This window comes from Mobula hypostoma, chromosome 17, assembly GCF_963921235.1.
Source record: "Mobula hypostoma chromosome 17, sMobHyp1.1, whole genome shotgun sequence".
In the NCBI taxonomy this organism is placed as follows: domain Eukaryota; kingdom Metazoa; phylum Chordata; class Chondrichthyes; order Myliobatiformes; family Myliobatidae; genus Mobula; species Mobula hypostoma.
The window spans coordinates 415,687-435,000 of record NC_086113.1 but is presented as its reverse complement, the minus strand read 5'-3'; the positions used below and the strand labels follow the sequence as shown (position 1 = coordinate 435,000).

General features: G+C 38.3%; 1 protein-coding gene across 1 annotated transcript in view; it reads right to left on the bottom strand.

Annotated features, from left to right (window-relative positions):
• Positions 1 to 8,764: 8,764 nt before the first annotated feature.
• klhl7 (kelch-like family member 7) overlaps positions 8,765 to 19,314 on the bottom strand; it is a 72,706-nt gene continuing 62,156 nt past the window's right edge. Inside the window, exon 11 of the mRNA XM_063069407.1 lies at positions 8,765 to 11,987. Coding sequence (XP_062925477.1) covers positions 11,704 to 11,987 — 284 coding nt within the window. The 3' untranslated portion in view covers positions 8,765 to 11,703. The remainder of the gene's footprint in view (positions 11,988 to 19,314) is intronic.

Genomic DNA, 19,314 nt, shown 5'->3' with positions numbered 1-19,314 from the left:
GCAATGGTTCGAAACTCTCTTATGTCCACATCTGGGTTAAACATTGGCACATGGTGCACAACGAATATGGGTGTCTTTCACTTCATATGGATTTTGTTTGAGATATCCTGTGGAGACCACTTATGTGTTGACCCTTGCCTGGATATGTTGTGTGGCAACCTCTTGAAGACGATATCCCTGTAACAGATCACTTTCGGTGATAATTCATTTGTGGATTTGGAACAATCCGATGGACAAGATCTACAGCGACTGTTATCTCGTTTTACCATGGTGGAATCTGTGGACTACTTTCGTTTACCTGTGGAATTCGCCGTAAACACCTTTTCTCTACATTTCACCCTGGATTACAAATATCTTTCTCCTATCATACATTCCGTGGATGAACTGAACTTTCTATTTTACCATGTCAAGACTCAAGACTCTTTGTTTCCCCAAGCTTAACTTAGTTTGGGAGCTAAATTACACACATATACACACATAACACTGTTAACATTTGTTTATCTTGGTTAAGTTACGATATTATAAGTAGATACTGATAAAGATAGTGGTTTTAACATTAAAACCCGACTCAGTGTGAAATCTCCTGCTGCTGGTGTATTTCTAAAGGTTACAGTATGTAACAGAATTGGGGGCTCGTTCATGATATGAACAAATTTGGAGCTTATTGATCGATTGATTATCGATCTAATTGGCTACTTTTGATTTACTTGTGAGTGGAAATCAACAGCAATGGATGTTAATGCATTTCTGGAAGCGCCAACCCCTGTGCCATTAGAAAAAGCCAAAAAGGATGAATTGGTGACTATTGCTAATAGGCTGAAGCTTAAGGAGGTAAACGAGGCATGAGAAAGCCAGAAATCCAGAGGAAAATAGTTGAGCACTATATATCTATGAAGGTGTTTGACGAGGATGTGTTAAAGAGGTTTCCTGTAAGTAAAGAGGATATTCCAGTTACGACTGGAACAAATGAAGTATGATATACTTAAATTGGAGGCTGAGGATAAAGAAAGACAAAGGCAATTTGATACTAGAGAAGCAGACAAACAGAGGGAGGAAGCAGAAAAACAAAGGAGGTTTGAGCTAGAAAAGTTAGACAGGCTACGGCAAAGGGGTCTAGTGCCTGACTCTGGTGAGAAGTTTGTGGCCAGTCGGGAAGTTAAATTGGGCCCTCCATTTAATGAAGCTGAGGTTGATAAATACTTTCAGCATTTTGAGAAGGTGGCTCAGAGTCAAAAGTGGCCGGAAGAAAGCTGGTCTCTCTTGTTACAGAGTGTAGTTAAGGGTAAGGTCCAACAGGCTTATTCAGCTCTGACAGTTGAAGAGGCAGCTGATTATGACAGTGTGAAACAGGCTGTGCTTAAAGCCTATGAATTGGTTCCAGAAGCCTATAGGCAAAGGTTTAGAAATTTGAGGAAATCTGTGAATCAGGCATATGTGGAATTTGCTTATGAGAAGTTTGTGTGTTTTGACTGCTGGTGCACATCTAAAAATATGAATGATGATTTTAACAGCTTGAAAGAGTTGATTTTAAATGAAGAATTTAAAAGGTGCGTACCTGATGATATAAAGACATATTTCGATGAAAAGGATGCTGCCACTTTGCAGGAGTCTGCTAGATCAGCAGATGAGCTTGCTTTAACCCACAAGGTTAAGTTTACCCCGAGTAAGAGCTTCCAAAAGAGCAGCATGGATAAGCCGGGTAAACCAGAAATTAAATCTGGAAGTAGTGTCAAAAATAAGGATGAAGGGAAGTACGTGAAGGAGAAATATTCTGGTTTTCTTGTCACTGTTGTGGAAAACTGGCCACATTATGGCTAATTGTTCCATCCTAAAGAAGAAGAAGGAAAGGGAGGCGGTCCTAGATGCTTGTATTCAGCATGTTGAAACACCTATAAACCCACGGGGTTTCTACACATTTTGGTGAGGCTCAGTTCAGGACTGAGGGGTCTAACTGAGTTAGGAAACGATTGGATCACTTTATGTCAGATGGGTTTATATCTGTGAATGAAGAGTCAACTCAGGTACCAGTCAAAATTCTTCAGGATACTGGGGCTTCTCAGTCACTCTTGTTAGACAGTGTTCTAAAGTTTAGTGATGAGACTGACACTGCTGAGGTAAAACCAAAGGTATTGAAGGCCACGTTGTTTCGGTACCTCTACACAAGGTAATTCTGAAGTCAGGATTAGTTTCAGGACCTGTTAAAATAGGACTACGACCCAGTTTACCAGTGGAAGATGTTTCTTTATCGTTAGGGAATGACCTAGCAGATGGTAAAGTTGTTCCTGCAGTGCAGCTGACAACTAAGCCAATCACTAATGATTCAAAGATGGATTCAGACATTTATCCGTCCTGCGCAGTAACTCGGAGTATGGCTAAGAAGTTAGCCAATGTAGATAGTTCTGTGCAGTGTGATTCTGCTATCCATGATAGTCAAAATCGGGATTCGGGTTGTGATGACTTTTCAGGGATTTTTCTGCCTTCATTGTTTCACCAGCATCGAGATATTAAATCTGGTGATAAAGATTTATCTCTGTCTAGGAAGGAGTTTATAGCAGAACAGAACAGAGACCTTGCGATTGAAGTTTTAAAAGAACAAACTCTCTCAGGTGATGAGATTAAGAAAGTGCCAGTTGGATATTATATTAAAGGTGGAGTGTTAATGAGGAAGTGGAGACCACCTGCTATACCTGCGAGTGAGGAATGGGCAATTGTTCGCCAAGTTGTGGTTCCTAAAGTCTATAGGAATGAGATTTTAACTTTGGCCCACAGTATGCCCTTAGGTGGCCATCTTGGTATGAATAAAACTGTAAACAAGATTATGAAAGAATTTTTCTGGCCTAATTTGAGGAAAGATGTTGTAACCTTTTGCAGGACGTGTCACACTTGTCAAGTTGTGGGTAAACCTAATCAGGTCCCACCAGTAGCCCCACTGCAGCCTATACCTGCATTCGGTGAACCCTTTTCCAAAGTTATTATGGATTGTGTTGGCCCATTGTCAAAGACTAAACCTGGCCATCAGTATTTGCTAACTATCATGTGTACTGTATCCAGATTTCTTGAGGCAATACCTCTCAGAAATATTAAAGCTAAAACTGTTGCGAAAGCTCTTCTAAAGTTTTTTTACTTTATTTGGTTTGCCTAAAGAAATCCAGTCTGATCAAGGAAGTAATTTTACATCTGGATTATTCCAGCAGGTAGTTTATGAATTGTAAGCTAAGCAAGTTGCATCATCTGCGTACCACCCAGAATCACAAAGGGCTTTAGAAAGATTCCATTCTACCCTCAAAACCATGATTAAGACATACTGTGCTGAAAATTAGAAGGATTGGGATAAGGGAGTTCCTTTACTTTTACTCGTAGTAAGAGAAACAGTACAAGAATCACTGGGATTTAGCCTGTTTGAATTTGTATTCGGTCATAGAATTAGAGGACCTTGTTAAAGGAACAATGGACTAATGAGAATGTACAGTTAAACTTGCTAGACTATATTTTAAAATCAAAGATTGATTGCAGAAAGTTTGCAAACTGGCGCAGGGAAATTTTAAAAACAGCCCAGAGTAAAATGAAGGTTTGGTATGATCGACAGGCTAGAAAGTGAATTTTTAAGCTGAGAGATAAGGTTTTAATACTGTTACCTACAAGTTCAAACCCTTTTCAGGCAAGAGTTTTAGATCCTTATGAGATTGAATCTCAAGTTAGTGATGTGAATTCCATAATCAAAACCCCTAATCGTAAACGAAAAACACAGCTTTGTCATATCAATATGGTAAAACCTTATTATGAGAAAATGACCTTTGGTGAGACACAACTGTGGTGGCTGTTGACAGCCGCTGTGAGACTGAAGACCCTGGGAAGGTAATTGTTGATTCTGCTGAGATGCATTTTAAACCAAACATTGTCTCAGTAAGACTAACAAATTCGGCTATTCTAGAAAATATTGATAACAAGTTAGCCCATTTGCAGCCACAGCAAAAACAGCAAATGAAAGAATTAATTCTGAAATTTAAAGATTTACTTCCTGATGTTCCCAGGAAAATCACGGTTGCATCATATGACGCAGATGTGGGGAATGCCAAGCCAATTAAACAACACCACTATCGCATGAATGTGGAAAAATGTAAATTGGCTGAACAAGAAATTGAATATATGCTGAAAATGGTATTATTCAGCCTTCTAAATCAGATTGGAGTTCACCTTGCGTTATTGTGCCTTAGCCAGATGGTAGTATTAGGTTTTGCACTGACTATAGAAAGGTGAATACTGTAACAAAAACAGATGCTTATCCCATCCCTTGGGTGGATGATTGCATAGACGAAGTTGGAAAAGCTAAGTTTCTTACAAAGATTGATCTGTTAAAAGAATATTGGTATGTTCCATTGACAGATAGAGGTAGAGAAATTTCTGCATTTGTGACCCCTTCTGGGTTGTAAGTCCCTCGGGATCAATAAAGTATGACTATGACTATGACTATATCCTACTGTTTGGAATGAAAAATGCTCCAGGAACATTCCAAAGAATGATTAATTCTGTAATTCAAGAGTTAAAACATACAGATGCCTATACTGATGATTTAGTCACAGGAAATGATACATGGGAAGCACATATCTCTGCAAGGGAAGAGTTGTTTGAAAGGCTTTTGAAGACCAACCTTACAGATAACTTAGTTAAGAGTGAATTTGGCCATGCCACTGTGAACTATCTTGGTTATGTGGTAGGTCAAGGTGAGTTAGCTCCTGTTCAAGCAAAAGTTCAGGCAATTTCTGAAGTTCCCATTCCAACTGGTAAAAAGGCTTTTAGAAGGTTTCTGGGAATGGTTGGATATTATCATAAGTTTTGTAAAAATTTTGCTGATATTGCTCTTCCTTTAACTAATCTCCCGAAGAAGGGTGAAAAGTTTATTTGGACAGAACCTTTTCAGGAGGCATTTGATCAGTTAAAAGCCATTTTATATCATCAACCTGTGCTCAGAGCACCTGATTTTACAAAGCCATTCTCTATAGCTGTGGATTCCAGTGATGAAGCTGCAGGAGCAGTGTTACTACAAAAGAATGATTGTGATGGGGTTGAACATCCTGTAGCTTACTTTTCAAGAAAATGCAATAAGCATCAAAGAAATTATTCCACCATAGAGAAAAAGTTATTGTCTCTTATCTTAGCTTTACAGTATTTTAATGTTTATATTTGCCCAGCTCAGAAACCACTTGTGGTTTATACTGATCATAATCCATTGGCTTTTTTGAGTAAGATGAAGGATAAAACCAGACGATTGCTAAATTGGAGTCTCACTTTGCAGGAATATGATCTTATGATAACTCACATTAAAGGCAAAGATAATGTAATTGCTGATTGTCTTTCCAGATGTTAAGCTTGCAATGTATTTTTAATAGTGAAGTAGAATCTGGTATTTCTAAACATTTCTGCAAAATGTTTTATGATTACCATACATGTATTGTTTCACATTGTGTAGTTTGCAGTTAAAATTTTGCTCTTGCAGATCAAAATTTTCCTTTTTGGGGGGAAGTGTTACGAATCCACAGGTTTCGTTTATTGTGGACTGTCATTTTAAGAGCACCTAAATGAGGCTGGACTATGATGTTGTACACTGACTGACTTGCAGCTTGTTTAACTTTAAAACAAGGAGAGGGAGGGAGGGAGGGAGAGACAGAAACAGAGAAAGACCAGCTGCTGAAACTTCAGCTGGTCACTGCAATGGTTCGAAACTCTCTTATGCCCACTTGTGGGTTAAACATTGGCACATAGTGCACAATGAATATGGGTGTCTGTCACTTCGTATAATCCAAAGGAGTGGCCTTTGTTTGAGATATCCTGTGGAGACCATTTATGTGTTGACCCTTGCCTGGGCATGTTGTGTGGCAACCCCTTGAAGACGATATCTCTGTAACAGATCACTTTCGGTGATAATTCATATGTGGATTTGGAATGATCCGATGGACAAGATCTACAGCGACTGTTATCTCGTTTTATCATGGTGGAATCTGTGGACTACTTTCGTTTACCTGTGGAATTCGACGTAACCACCTTTTCTCTACATTTCACCCTGGATTACAAATATCTTTCTCCTATCATACATTCCGTGGATGAACTGAACTTTCTATTTTACCATGTCAAGACTCAAGACTCTTTGTTTCCCCAAGCTTAACTTAGTTTGGGAGCTATATTACACACATATACACACATAACACTATTAACATTTGTTTATCTTGGTTAAGTTACGATATTATGAGTAGATACTAATAAAGATAGTGGTTTTAACATTAAAACCCGACTCAGTGTGAAATCCCTTGCTGCTGGTTTATTTCTAAAGGTTACAGTATGGAACACAACATCCCAGAGAATCTATTCTGGACCCAACATATTGTTGCAATCACGAAGGCACACCAGCGGCTATACTTCATTAGGAGTTTTAGATTTCGTATATCACCAAAGACTTCTCTGAATTTCTACAGATGTATGCAGCAATGCCCTTGGACGGCAAATCCTTCGAAAGGTAGTGGATTCGGCCCAGTACATCATGGGTAAAACTCTCTCAATCATTGAGCATATCCACATTTAACATTGCCAAAATCAGCATCCATCAAAGATCCTCTCCACCCAGGCCATGCTCTTATCTCGCTGCTGTAGAGGGTACAAGAGCCTCAGGACTCTCACCACCAGGTTCAAGATCAGTTACTTCCCCTCAACCACCAGGCTCTTGAACAAAAGAGGATAACCACTCTTATTCTATTTCTGATGTTCCCTTAACCGACGGTCTCTTTATCTTGTTCTTTCATACTGGTTGTTTTCTATTATTTATTTATATTTGCATTTGCACAGTTTGTTGGTACTGTTCTATAGATTTGCTAAGTATGCAGCGCAGGAGAAAGTACCTCTGGTTTCTATGTGGTGTCATGTATGTAGCCTGATAACAAACTTTACTTTGAACTTTGTACTATTTGAATATGAGGAGCATTCTGACAGCTTCCAACATCGCCTAGTATGGAGACTTCAATATGCAACATCAAAGGAGGCTGCAGAGGGTTGTGGATTCAGACATCTCCATCATGGTCACATCTTCAAAAAGCAATATCTCAATAAGGCAGCATCCATTATTAAGAACCCTGAACACGTCCCCTTCTTGTTACTACCATCAGGGAAACGTGTATAGGAGCCTGAAGACTCACTCAACATTTTAGGAACAGATTTTCCCCCTCTGCCATCAGATTTCTGTACAGTCCACAGATCGATGAACACTGCCTCATATTCCTCTGGTTTGCACCTTCATGGTGTTAATCATGATTCCTACCTCCTTAAGGCATGCAGAGCCAAAGAACTGTTATTATACTGTACGATCTCAGCCTGAGCACACACCCCTCAGCATCAGCGGCTCCACAGTGGAGAGAGTGGAAAACATCAAGATCCCTGGGGTGCAGATCTCGGACAATCTCACCTGGTCCAGGAACACCACTGGAATTGTGAAACAGGCCCAGCAGAGATTGCACTTTCTGAGGAAGCTTAAACAAGCATCACTCCCACTAACATCTTAACTACATTCTACAGAGGCGTGGTTGAGAGTGTGCTGACCTTCTGCATCACAACCTGGTACTCCAGCTGCAGTGCTGTCGACAAAAAAGCCTTGCAGAGGGTGGTTAGGGGAGCAGAGAAGGTTATTGAGGTCTCCCTACCTTCTGTCCAAGACCCATTTCAGAGTCGATGCCTCCAGAAGACACGGTACATCATTAAAGACCCCTCACACCCTCTCCATGAACTGTTTGTTCTTCTGCCATCAGGCAAACGTTGCAGGAGCATCAAAACTAAAACCGATAGGCGACTAAACAGCTTCCTCCCACAGGCAGTCAGACTGCTAAATAGCTGCTCCACCTGACTCTGCTTTGGACACTTTTAACTTGCACTGGACACTTATAACTGATTTTAACTGACATGTGGCTGTTGTGTTTTAATATTTATTGTTATGTTTATTATTTAGTGTTGCGTTTGTTATGTTATGATTGCATTGCCCCTGAGAAACGTTGTCTCATTCTGCCCTGCAGAGCTGATGTATGGTTAGAATGACAATAAAGTTTTTTGAATCTTTATATTAGCACACTCAAGTACAGACGATCTATGCTCCTCCCCTTCATCTCTGACTGGCAACTTGCTCTAACTTTTCTCAGTTTTCAGAAATATCAACATACTGTAGAACAGTATAGTACAGGTCCTTGGCCCACGATGTTGTGCCAACGTTTTAACATACTCTAAGATCAATCTAACCCTTTCTTCCCACATAACCCTCCATTTTTCATTGGTGTAAACGTTTAACTCTGCTCCCCACCTACCCACTGCAGTTGCTACCTGATATCCAAGGTTTCAAATAATTTCCTTTATGCCACAGATTGAAGGAAATGCGACTATTTTCCATAGATGCTGTCTGGCCTGCTGAGTTCCTCCAGCACTTTGTGTTGCTTGGTTTTCCAGCATCTGCAAATTTTCTCGTTTTTTAAAAATTGTTGGGTGTCAGAATGGTCAGATTTACGCAAAGGCACTTTTAAGCTGTAAATTTCTTGGGGATGGCATTCTGTGCAAAACATTTCCAAATTAATCATTGATTTGGATGGAGTTGCTGCAACTGGCATTATGATAAATCATCCACACTGTTAATACTGCAATAGAATTTTCTATTACATTAAGATTGCTGAATGGAACAAGAATTCTTATTTTTAAACAAATTAAAATACAACTACAGGATAATGTTTAATCATAGATGTCTTTTAATCTGCTTCATATTTGCTTGATTATACATTTTTGATATTCTGCACATTTTCATCCATAATTCTAAAATAAAATTTACATACTTATCCACAGAAGATTGAAAGAAGTTTAGAGTTACTCAGTTTACTTAAGCATGATCAAGTGAATGAAACTGAAGAAAAACAGAAAATGGAAATAACTGAAAATATTAAGCTGAAGGTTCAGAAGAAACTTCTCTGATGAAAGGCCTTTGACATAAAATGTAAATCTCTCCCCAAGTTTTACCAGACTGACTGACTGTGCATCCTTGTGTTATTTCAGACTTCTAATATCTACAATTATTTTTTAAAACAGGAAACTTAACAGTAATTATTCAGGAAGATATATAGATCCATAGGGTCTGAAAACAATGAAATTCTTAATTATAATACAAAAAACCATTTGACCTTAAACTCCATAGGTTGTAACTAAACATTAATGGTTTTGCTTCCGTTCAGTAAGGTAATTACATTTTAGCAGACATTCTTAATGCTCCACAGGGAGTTTGAATAATTAGCTTATAATATGAAGTCCCTACTGGATACACTAATATTTTAGAGAATATAAAAGTGAATACTGAGAAGGTACTGTATGGTTTACAAGTTAAATGCTAGTCACCAGAAAATCATCTGGTATCTGCCAAGTTCAGATTAAATACGGCAATTAATGCACGAACAAGAGAAAATCTGCAGATGCTGGAAATCCAAGCAACACACACACAAAATTCTGGAGGAACTCAGTGGGCCAGGCAGCGTCTATGGAAAAGAGTAAACAGTCAACTTTTCAGGTCGAGGTCCTTCATCACAACTGGAGAAAGATTATGAGAAGTCAGGGTAAGAAAGTTGGGAGGTGGGAAAGAAATACGAAGTAGTGGATGATAGGTGTAAAGGATGAAGTAAAGAGCTGAAAAATCGATGGATGAAATAGATAAAGGGCAGGAAAAGGGGGAATCTGATAGGAGAGGGCCAAAAGCCATGGAAGAAAGGGAGGAGGAGCAGCACAGAGGAAGGTGATGGATAGGTAAGGAGATAAGGCGAGAGGGGAAAATGGGAATGGGGAATGGGGAATGGTAAGGGGGGCATTACTGGAATTTTCAGAAACTATTGTTCATGCCATCAGATTGGAGGCTAGCCAGATGGAATATAAAGGTGTTGCCCCTCCAACCCGAGTGTAGCCTCATCATGAAAGTCATGTCAGAATGGGAATGGGAAGTGGAATTAAAATGAGTGGCCACTGGGACATCCTGCTTTTTCTGATGGAGGCGAAGTTTTCTCCTAATCTATGCTGGGTGTCACTGATACACAGGAGGACACACTGTGAGCACTGGAAACCTCACCTGGAAGGACTGTTTGGGCCCTGAATGATAAGGCAGGAGGTGGTGTAGGGGCAGGTATAGCACTTATTCTGCTTGCAAGGATAAGCAGCAGGAAGGAGATCAGTGAGGAGGGACGAATGGACAATTAACACACTACATTGTTTTAACTAGCTAAGTAAAAGGCACAAGTTGGATAAATATCAATTCTAAATATAATGTGTAAATTTACTCTGCTCTCACTTGCAGAATGTCTCAGAATAATTTAAATTATCATACCCACGTGCAAACATTTACTACCTCCTGTGTGAACGTTTTTAAAAAGGATTCCAGTTTTGAATTGCTGACCCCTTATTCTCAAACTGTGAACCTCAGTTCTAAACACCATCAATGCTTCAATTCTCCATATAATCATCCATTGATTGATGTTGTGCATTTGAATTTTCAGAAGGCCTTTTACAAGGTGCCACATATGAAGCTGCATACCAAGCTACAAGCTCATGGTATTACACGAAAGATTCTAGCACGGATAAAGCAGTGACTGAATGGCAGGAAACAAAGACAGGGAATAAAGGGAGCCTTTTTTGGTTGGCTGATGGTCACTAGTAGTGTTCCACAGGGGTCTGTGCAGGACTGATTCTTTTTACATTATATGCCAATGATTTGGATGATGGAATTGATGGCTTTGTTGCAAAATTTGCAGATGATATGAAGGTAGGTAGAGGAGCAGGTAGTTTTCAGAAAGTAAAATGGATACAAGGAAACTATAATTTTTGTCATCCCTTCATCTCAATTCAGGGACATACACAGCATGTTTAATCAAACTGTGGCTATAATTCAACACTTTCAAACTGACTGTTCAGAAGAAACTGAATACAAAATTGTACAAAAAGAACACAAGCATCAAGGAATGGCAAATCTTAGATCCTCTACTTCTGTACTTTGCCATTAATGGATGGCAAGTCTATCAGCTTCATAATGTGTCACCTTACTTTTCTAATTGGAAATTACATTTTTCAAAAAGTGATGATTGAACATTATCATGCCTGCTTCATTGCATAAATTAATTTTCAACATTCAAAATACAGATTTCAAACTTTAAAAAATTTTAAACTAAAAGTCCACAGATATCTTTTTTTTTATTTTTCCAAGAGAATGCTGTAACTTAATTAAGAAAAATATTAGACAAGTGAAGAAAGTTGAAACTCATTGCTGTTGACTTGAAGGGCACAAAGGATTGCTCCCGAGTTAAAACATTCAAAACTTTATGGCAAAGGAACCCCTAATTGTCTTTGGCTACTACCGCCAACAATAATTTCTAGATTTCCACATTTTAATCAGAAATCAACACTGTATAAAATAATCCTTCCGCCCCCCCCCCACAGTACTTCTCAGAAATATTTTCACATTATAAGCAATTAAAACCAAATTCAAAAAGCTTAGGCAAACAGCTTTTAATAATTCTTAAGAAATAATCCTGAATACTGGCATTAATTTTAATACATCTCAAAAGACATTAAGTTAGAAAATAAAATCATATATTAGTTCACGTCAGTGTGATCTGATAGTACAGATATCATCCTGGTAGCTCCAACGATATATTTTCTTCAACTTTCAAGTTTTTCTTCATTTGCACCACACGTGTCCACAACACATATAAGACAACTGGTTACTGGGAAAGCCCGGACCTTGGAGTTTGTTGTCCATTTGTCAGTCTCTGTGTTATATTCCAAAATGTGACCCAATCGGCCTACACCTTGGAAACCAGCCAAGACATAGATAATGGAGCCTACTGCTGCACATTTAACTGTTACCCCTTTCCAAGGCATCGTTGATACCATTTTCCAGTCATTCGTTTTAATATCATAATATTCTATGGAATCCAGACCACCTGAAGAGGAAAAAAAAAGAACTTAACATTCCTTGCTGAACAAATCTTTTATCATATATTTGGAACTATATATACAGTACTGTGCAAAGGTCACTGTGCCCAAGACTTTTGCACAGTTCTATACTTCGAATACATTTTCTGACTTTAGTCTTAACATAGTTTTGCATTTTTTTCCTGCTGCAGAAATCCAACATTTGAACACAACATAAGCTGTCCTGACTTTCAGGGATTGAGTCGTGTATCATTTTATTGCACAGGTTAATAGCAGTGCTGCCAAGATAATCAAGGACACGACCCACCCAGCCAACACACTTTTCGTCCCTCTTCCCTCCGGGAGAAGGCTCAGGAGCTTGAAGACTCATACGGCCAGATTTGGGAACAGCTTCTTTCCAACTGTGATAAGACTGCTGAACGGATCCTGACCCGGATCTGGGCCGGACCCTCCAAATATCCGGACCTGCATCTCGGTTTTCTTGCACTACCTTACTTTCCATTTTCTATTTATGATTTATAATTTAAATTTTTATATTTACTAATTTTTACTACTTTAAATATTTTTAATACTTAATATTTGTAATCCAGGGAGCGGGAAGCGCAGAATCAAATATCGCTGTGATGATTGTATGTTCTAGTATCAATCGTTTGGCGACAATAAAGTATAAAGTATAATTGGCATCTACAATACAGGACAAAATAGGACAAAAATCAGCACAATTTCCTTAAAGGAAATTCTTGCCTGACAAACCTGTTGAAATTCTTTGAGGAAATTATATATAGGATGCAGTGGATGTTATGTATTTGGACTTCTAGAAGGCCTTTGTCAAGGTGAGGCTGCTTACCAAGTTAAGAGCCCATGGTATTACAGGGAAGTTACTAACATGGTTAGATCATTGGCTGATTGGTAGGAGGCAGCGAGTGGGAATAAAAGGATCCTTTTCTGGTTGGCTGCCAGTGACTAGTGGTGTTCTGCAGGGTTCAGTGTTGGGGCCGCTTCTTTTATACTGTGTATCTATGATATAAATCAGGGGTCCCCAACCTTTTTTGCATCGCAGACCGGTTTAATATTGACGATATTTTTGCGGACTGGCCAACTGGGGTGGGGTGCGGGGGGGGGGGGAGTGTTCAAGTTCAACAGTGCGTGACAGGGAATGAGGAAAGGTGCAGCTGACCCATATAGTTTCAAATCGCCAAATCATATCGTTTCCTCGCAGCCCGGTAGCACATCTTTGCAGCCTGGTGGTTGGGGACTACTGATTTAGATAATGGAATAGATGGCTTCGATGCCAAGTTTGCAGATGATACGAAGATTGTTGGAGGGGCAGGTAGTGTTGATGAAACAGCTAGGCTATAGGACTTAGACAGATTAGGAGAATGGTCATGAAAGTGGCAAATGAAATATAATGTACGAAAATGCATGGTCATGCACTTATGTAGTAGAAATAAATATACAGACTATTTTCTAAATGGGGAGAAAATTCCAAAACCTGAGATGCAAAGGGACTTGGGAGTCCTTGTGCAGAACATCCAAAAGGTTAACTTGCAGGTAGAGTCAGTGGTGAGGAAGACAAATGCAACGTTTGCATTAGTTTCAAGAGGTCTAGGATACAAGAGTAGGGATGCAATGCTGAGGCTTTATAACACACTGGTGAGGCCTCACCTCAAGTATTGTGAACAGCTTTGGGCTCCTCATCTAAGAAAAGATGTGTTGGCAACGGAGAGGGTTCAGAGGAGGTTCACAAGGATGATTCCAGGAATGAAAGGGTTATCATACAAAGAACACGATGGCTCTGGGTCTTTACTCGCTGGAACTTAGAAGAACGAGGGGGGGGATGTCATTGAAACCTTTCAAATATTGAAAGGCCTAGAGTAGATGTGGAAAGGATGTTTCCCATGGTGGGGGAGTCTAGGGCAAGAGAGCACAGCTTCAGGATAGAGGGGTGTCTATTTAAAACAGATGCAGAGAAACTTCTTTAGCCTTAGGGTGGTGAATTTGTTACCACAGGCTGCTGTGGAGGCCAGGTTACTGGCTGTATTTAAGGCAGAGAGTGATAGATTCTTGATTGAACATGGCATCAAAATGTGCAAGTGAAGGCTGGGGAGTGGGGCTAAGGAGAGGAAGAAAAGGATCAGCCTTGATTGAATGGTGGTGCATACTCGATAGGCACAAATGGCCTATTCTGCTCCTATGCCTTGCAATACGACTTGAAATCATCAGATTTAAGTAAAAAGGGTGTAGGGCCTGCTGCTGTGATGACCAAGAGGCCTCGTTACTTCATTTCAAATAGACCCAACAAACCTTCATAAGAATTAGACAGTAATATCACATTTTGCTTAACTTCATCTAAAGTTGATTTTAAATGAAGGGTGAGAGAAAGGAAATTGACTGGCACTTACTGACACACAATCAACACAAGAATTGGATGGCAGAGGAGGACCAAAACCTTGCAAGATAATGTGAAACTTGCATTGAAGAAGTAAGTGGCAACAATCAGGATACCTTCAGAACAGCCAGCCACATGGAGCAGACACTATCAACGAGATTCAGTGTAAGGATGGACTAAACACAAGTACATTCAGTAGCCACTTTAGTAGACACCTCCTGTACCTAATAAAATGGCCATTGAGTGTATGTAGTTGGGTAGTGCTTCCACTTCAAGGTTTGACATGTTGTGCATTCAGAGGAGATCTTCTGCACACCACTGTTGTAACACATGGTTATTTGAGATACTGTTGGTGGCTTTCCGGCAGGGGACTCATGAAGTGAGCTGCTTTTGGGCGTTGCTCCATACCCTTTACAATTTTACGTGTAACCACTCTTATTTACCTTACCTATACCTACACTAAACGATCTATATTATTGAACTACGACTTTTACTTATTGAAAATGAATACCAGAGCACGAGAAGCCAAAGAAGGGAAAGGTTCCGCCGGGAACGGAAAAAAAAATGGTGATCCTGGAACTTCGAAGGATGCTCCGGTAACTATGGAACAAATGAAGAAACTTTTAGAAGATATAGTTAATCGAAGACTCACCGCAATTGAAGAAGCGTTGAATTTGAGGAAAGAAGAATCAACAATATTCAGACAGTAAATCGACCAACATCGTCAGGATTTTGGAGTTAGACGAAGATGGCCGTAAAAGAGATAAAAGAATTGAAGCGCTCGAAAGAAGTTTAACTTCGGTAACTCAGCAATTGGAACGCTATCAAGCTAAGACTATCGATCTTGAAAATCGTTCCCGACGACAGAATTTGCGTTTAATTGGTTTCCCTGAGGATGTGGAGAAGAGAGATCCTACTAAATATTTTTCTAAATTGCTAATGGATGTGTTTGGCTCTAATATATTGGAAGAACCACCGATATTAGATCGTGCTCATTCCGTTTTAATCCGGAGAGATCGGCTAAACCAAGACCGATCATTATTAGGTTTCATTATGTCCACGAGAAGGAACAAGTTATCCGAGCGGCTCGGAAGAAAGGTATGATCGAATTTCAAGATTTCAAGTTCAGAATTGTTGAAGACTACAGCCAAGACGTATTGAAAAAACAGATGGCTTTTAAACCTCAGATGGCAGAACTTTATCGTCGGGGCTATAAAATAGCGCTACTGTTTCCAGCCCGTCTGAGAGTGGTTATGCCGGATAACTCGCGCAGTCTGTTTAAAAATCCGATGGAAGCCCAAAGCTTTCTTGATGATCTGCCTCCCTCTACGGAGGATTAGTCAATGTATCATTTGGTTTTTTTCTCTCGTCTCTGATTGTTCAGTTCAAGGCTTTGTTTTTTCGATCTGGCAGTGTAGGTTCGTTTTATATAGTTAAACGATATTAGGCTTTTCTGTTAGTGATCCTGTACATCTTACTCTTAATACCTTTGGGTAGTTATTTAGTTATAAGTTTAATGATTGTTTTCTTTTTGAAATGTTACTAAAGTATTATATTTTAAAATGGGGGATTGTTTTTTTTCTTCTCCCCAGAATCCTTGCTGTTTCTTACGTCATCTCCGATCAATTATATTTGAAAAATTAATATAGTAATATGATTTAATGTTTGATGTTCTTTGAAATATGAGTAGTAAGGAACTTTTTAATGCTTTTAATCGCTTTAGATTTTTTTTTCTTGTTATTGTTAGTTTTTACTTTTTTCCATAATGGTGCTGTTTTTCTTGATAAACATATTTCTGTTGGGTCGCCCTCCGGAAAGATGGGGGTAGATTTAGTCTTAGATTTAGCATTGGCCACTGTCTGGCTTTTTTCTGGGGTTTTGTGGGAGGTGGGTGGTATTTTTCCTTTTATTCCTTTTTCATTTTTTCTTTTTAAACGGGCTGACCAGAAACTACTAAAACGTCTGAAACATCATAACTTCCAGTTCCTCTTTGGACCTTTTTTCCTCTTCCGGGGTCATGAGTCTCTACTCTGGTTAACCCTTTACATTCTTTATACTCGCGCTCATTATGATGGATAAGACCATTAATTTAGTTTCTTGGAATACAAATGGTTTAAACCACCCAGTTAAACGGAAGAAAATTTTTAAAGTATTCCACAGGATGAATGCTCATATTATTTTTGTACAAGAAACTCATGTCCGGAAAGAGGATAGTCAACGTTTCTTTAGATTCTGGAAGGGCCACCAGTATCATGCGAATTCACAAGCTAAAGTAAAAGGCGTTTCTATATTTATAGATTCGTCAATTTCATTTACGCACTATGAGACGATTTCAGATTCTAATGGCAGGTTTTTATTGATTACTGGCTTGCTATTTAACAAAAAAGTTGCCATGCTCAATGTTTATGCTCCAAATGTTGACTGTCCTGATTTTTTCAAGAATCTCCTCACATCTCTTCCCAATTTAAATGACTATATGCTGATTATGGGTGGTGATTTTAATTGTTGTTTAAACCCTTTGTTAGATAGATCCAAGTTTAATCAAGCACTTCCCAATAAATCAGCTACCCTTATTAACTTTTTTATGATTGACTCTAGAATTTCAGAAATTTGAAGATTCTTGCATCTGAATGACAAAGAGTTCTCTTTTTTTCCACATGTACATCAGCATTATTCAAGAATTGACTACTTTCTCATTGACTCTCAATTAATTCCTTTTGTTACGAGTTGTGAATATGATTCTATTGTTGTTTCTGACCATGCACCGTTGAAATTATTTATCAACTTAAGGGATATATCTACTAATTCTGGACAATGGGGATCTAATATCTCTTTGCTTCAAGATTCAGATTTTGTTAGGTTTATTGATGAACAGATTAAGTTTTTCTTTACAACAAATTCCACGGATGATATTTCCAGTGGGATCCAATGGGATACTTTTAAAGCATACATTTGTGGACAAATTATTTCATACACTGCTGGACTAAAAATGCGAACTAACAAGGAAATACTTAAACTGGTTAACAAGATTAAAGAAGTTGATAAGAAATATTCTATAGCTCCGAATCAAGAACTTTATAAACAGAGAGTTGAACTTCAAATGGAACATAACCTTTTATTATCATCTTCAATTGATAGTCAATTAATTAAAACTAAGAGTCAATTTTATATACATGGTGATAAAACTGGGAAACTTTTAGCTAATCAATTGAAATCGGCCTCGGTTAAACGACAGATTCTTAAAATTCGTAAACAAGATGGGACTTTGACAGTTGACCATGACAAGATTAATAAATCCTTTCAAGAATTTTATACTTCTCTTTATCAATCAGAATTTCCTGATGCCTCCACTATAATGTATGAATTTTCTAAGAAATTGAATATTCCAAAATTATCATCTAATGAACGTTCAAAACTAGATGTACCTATTACTGCAGAGGAAATAAAGAATGCTATTTTTTTAATGAATTCAGGTAAAGCACCTGGTCCAGATGGATTTACAGTAGAATTTTAAAAATTTTTCTCAACTACACTAACTCCTTGGCTATGTAGCGTTTTTAGGGATGCAGTTTCAATAGGTAAATTACCATAATCTTTCTATCAAGCTTCTATTTCCCTAATTCTTAAAAAAAATAAGGATCCTACTGAATGTGCATCTTATAGGCCTATATCTCTGCTGAATGTTGATTCTAAGATTTTTTCTAAAATATTGGCAACGAGATTGGAGAATGTATTACCCCAAATTATTTCTGCTGATCAAACTGGATTTATTAAAAATCGTTACACACATCAAAGTTGCTGGTGAACACAGCAGGCCAGGCAGCATCTCTAGGAAGAGGTACAGTCGACGTTTCAGGCTGAGACCCTTCGTCAGGACTCGGAAAATTGTTACTCTTTTTTTAATATTAGGAGATTAATGAATATCGTTTATACGCCTTCACCCAAAATTCCAGAATGTGTCGTTTCATTGGATGCTGAAAAAGCTTTTGATAGAGTTGAATGGGTATATTTATTTAATACCCTTGAGAAATTCAATTTTAGTCTGATATTCATTTCCTGGATTAAACTGATATATTTTACCCCTTTGGCCTCGGTATTTACTAACAACCAAAGATCCCCTTTCTTTCATTTATTCCGTGGTACTAGGCAGGGTTGCCCTCTTAGTCCATTATTATTTGATATTGCTTTGGAACCGCTAGCTATTGCCATTCGTGACTCGCCTAATATATATGGCATTACCCGTGGAAATGAGACTCATAGATTATCACTATATGCAGATGATCTACTATCATATATTTCTAACCCAGGAAAATCTATTCCGGCAGTATTAACTTTGCTTGCTCAGTTTAGTAGCTTTTCTGGTTATAAACTGAACCTAAGTAAGAGTGAACTCTTTCCATTAAATATGCAGGTTCCTATTTATAGAAACTCTCCATTTAGATTGATTACTGATTATTTTACTTATTTGGGAGTTAAAATTACTAAGAGACATAAGGATCTATTCAATTTCAACCTTTTACCATTAATTAATCAGGTCAAACAACTGATTACCAAATGGTCCCCTTTGTCTCTATCATTGATTGGCCGTATTAATGCTTTTAAAATGATTATTTTACCCAAATTTTTATATTTATTTCAAGCGATACCGATTTTTATTCCTAAATCTTTTTTTGATATTATTGCCTCTAAAATTTCTTCTTGTATATGGCAAAATAGAAATGCCAGATTAAGTAAAAAATACTTACAGAAATCTAAGAAAGAAGGTGGTTTGGCATTGCCTGTCCTAAGATTTTATTACTGGGTAATTAATATCCGATACTTAATATTTTGGACACAAGATTGGAATATAACTCCAAGCCCACATTGGGTAAACCTTGAAGGCCATTCTGTACAAGAGTTCTCTTTAGCCTCTATTTTAGGAACTTCATTGCCTTTTACACTATCTA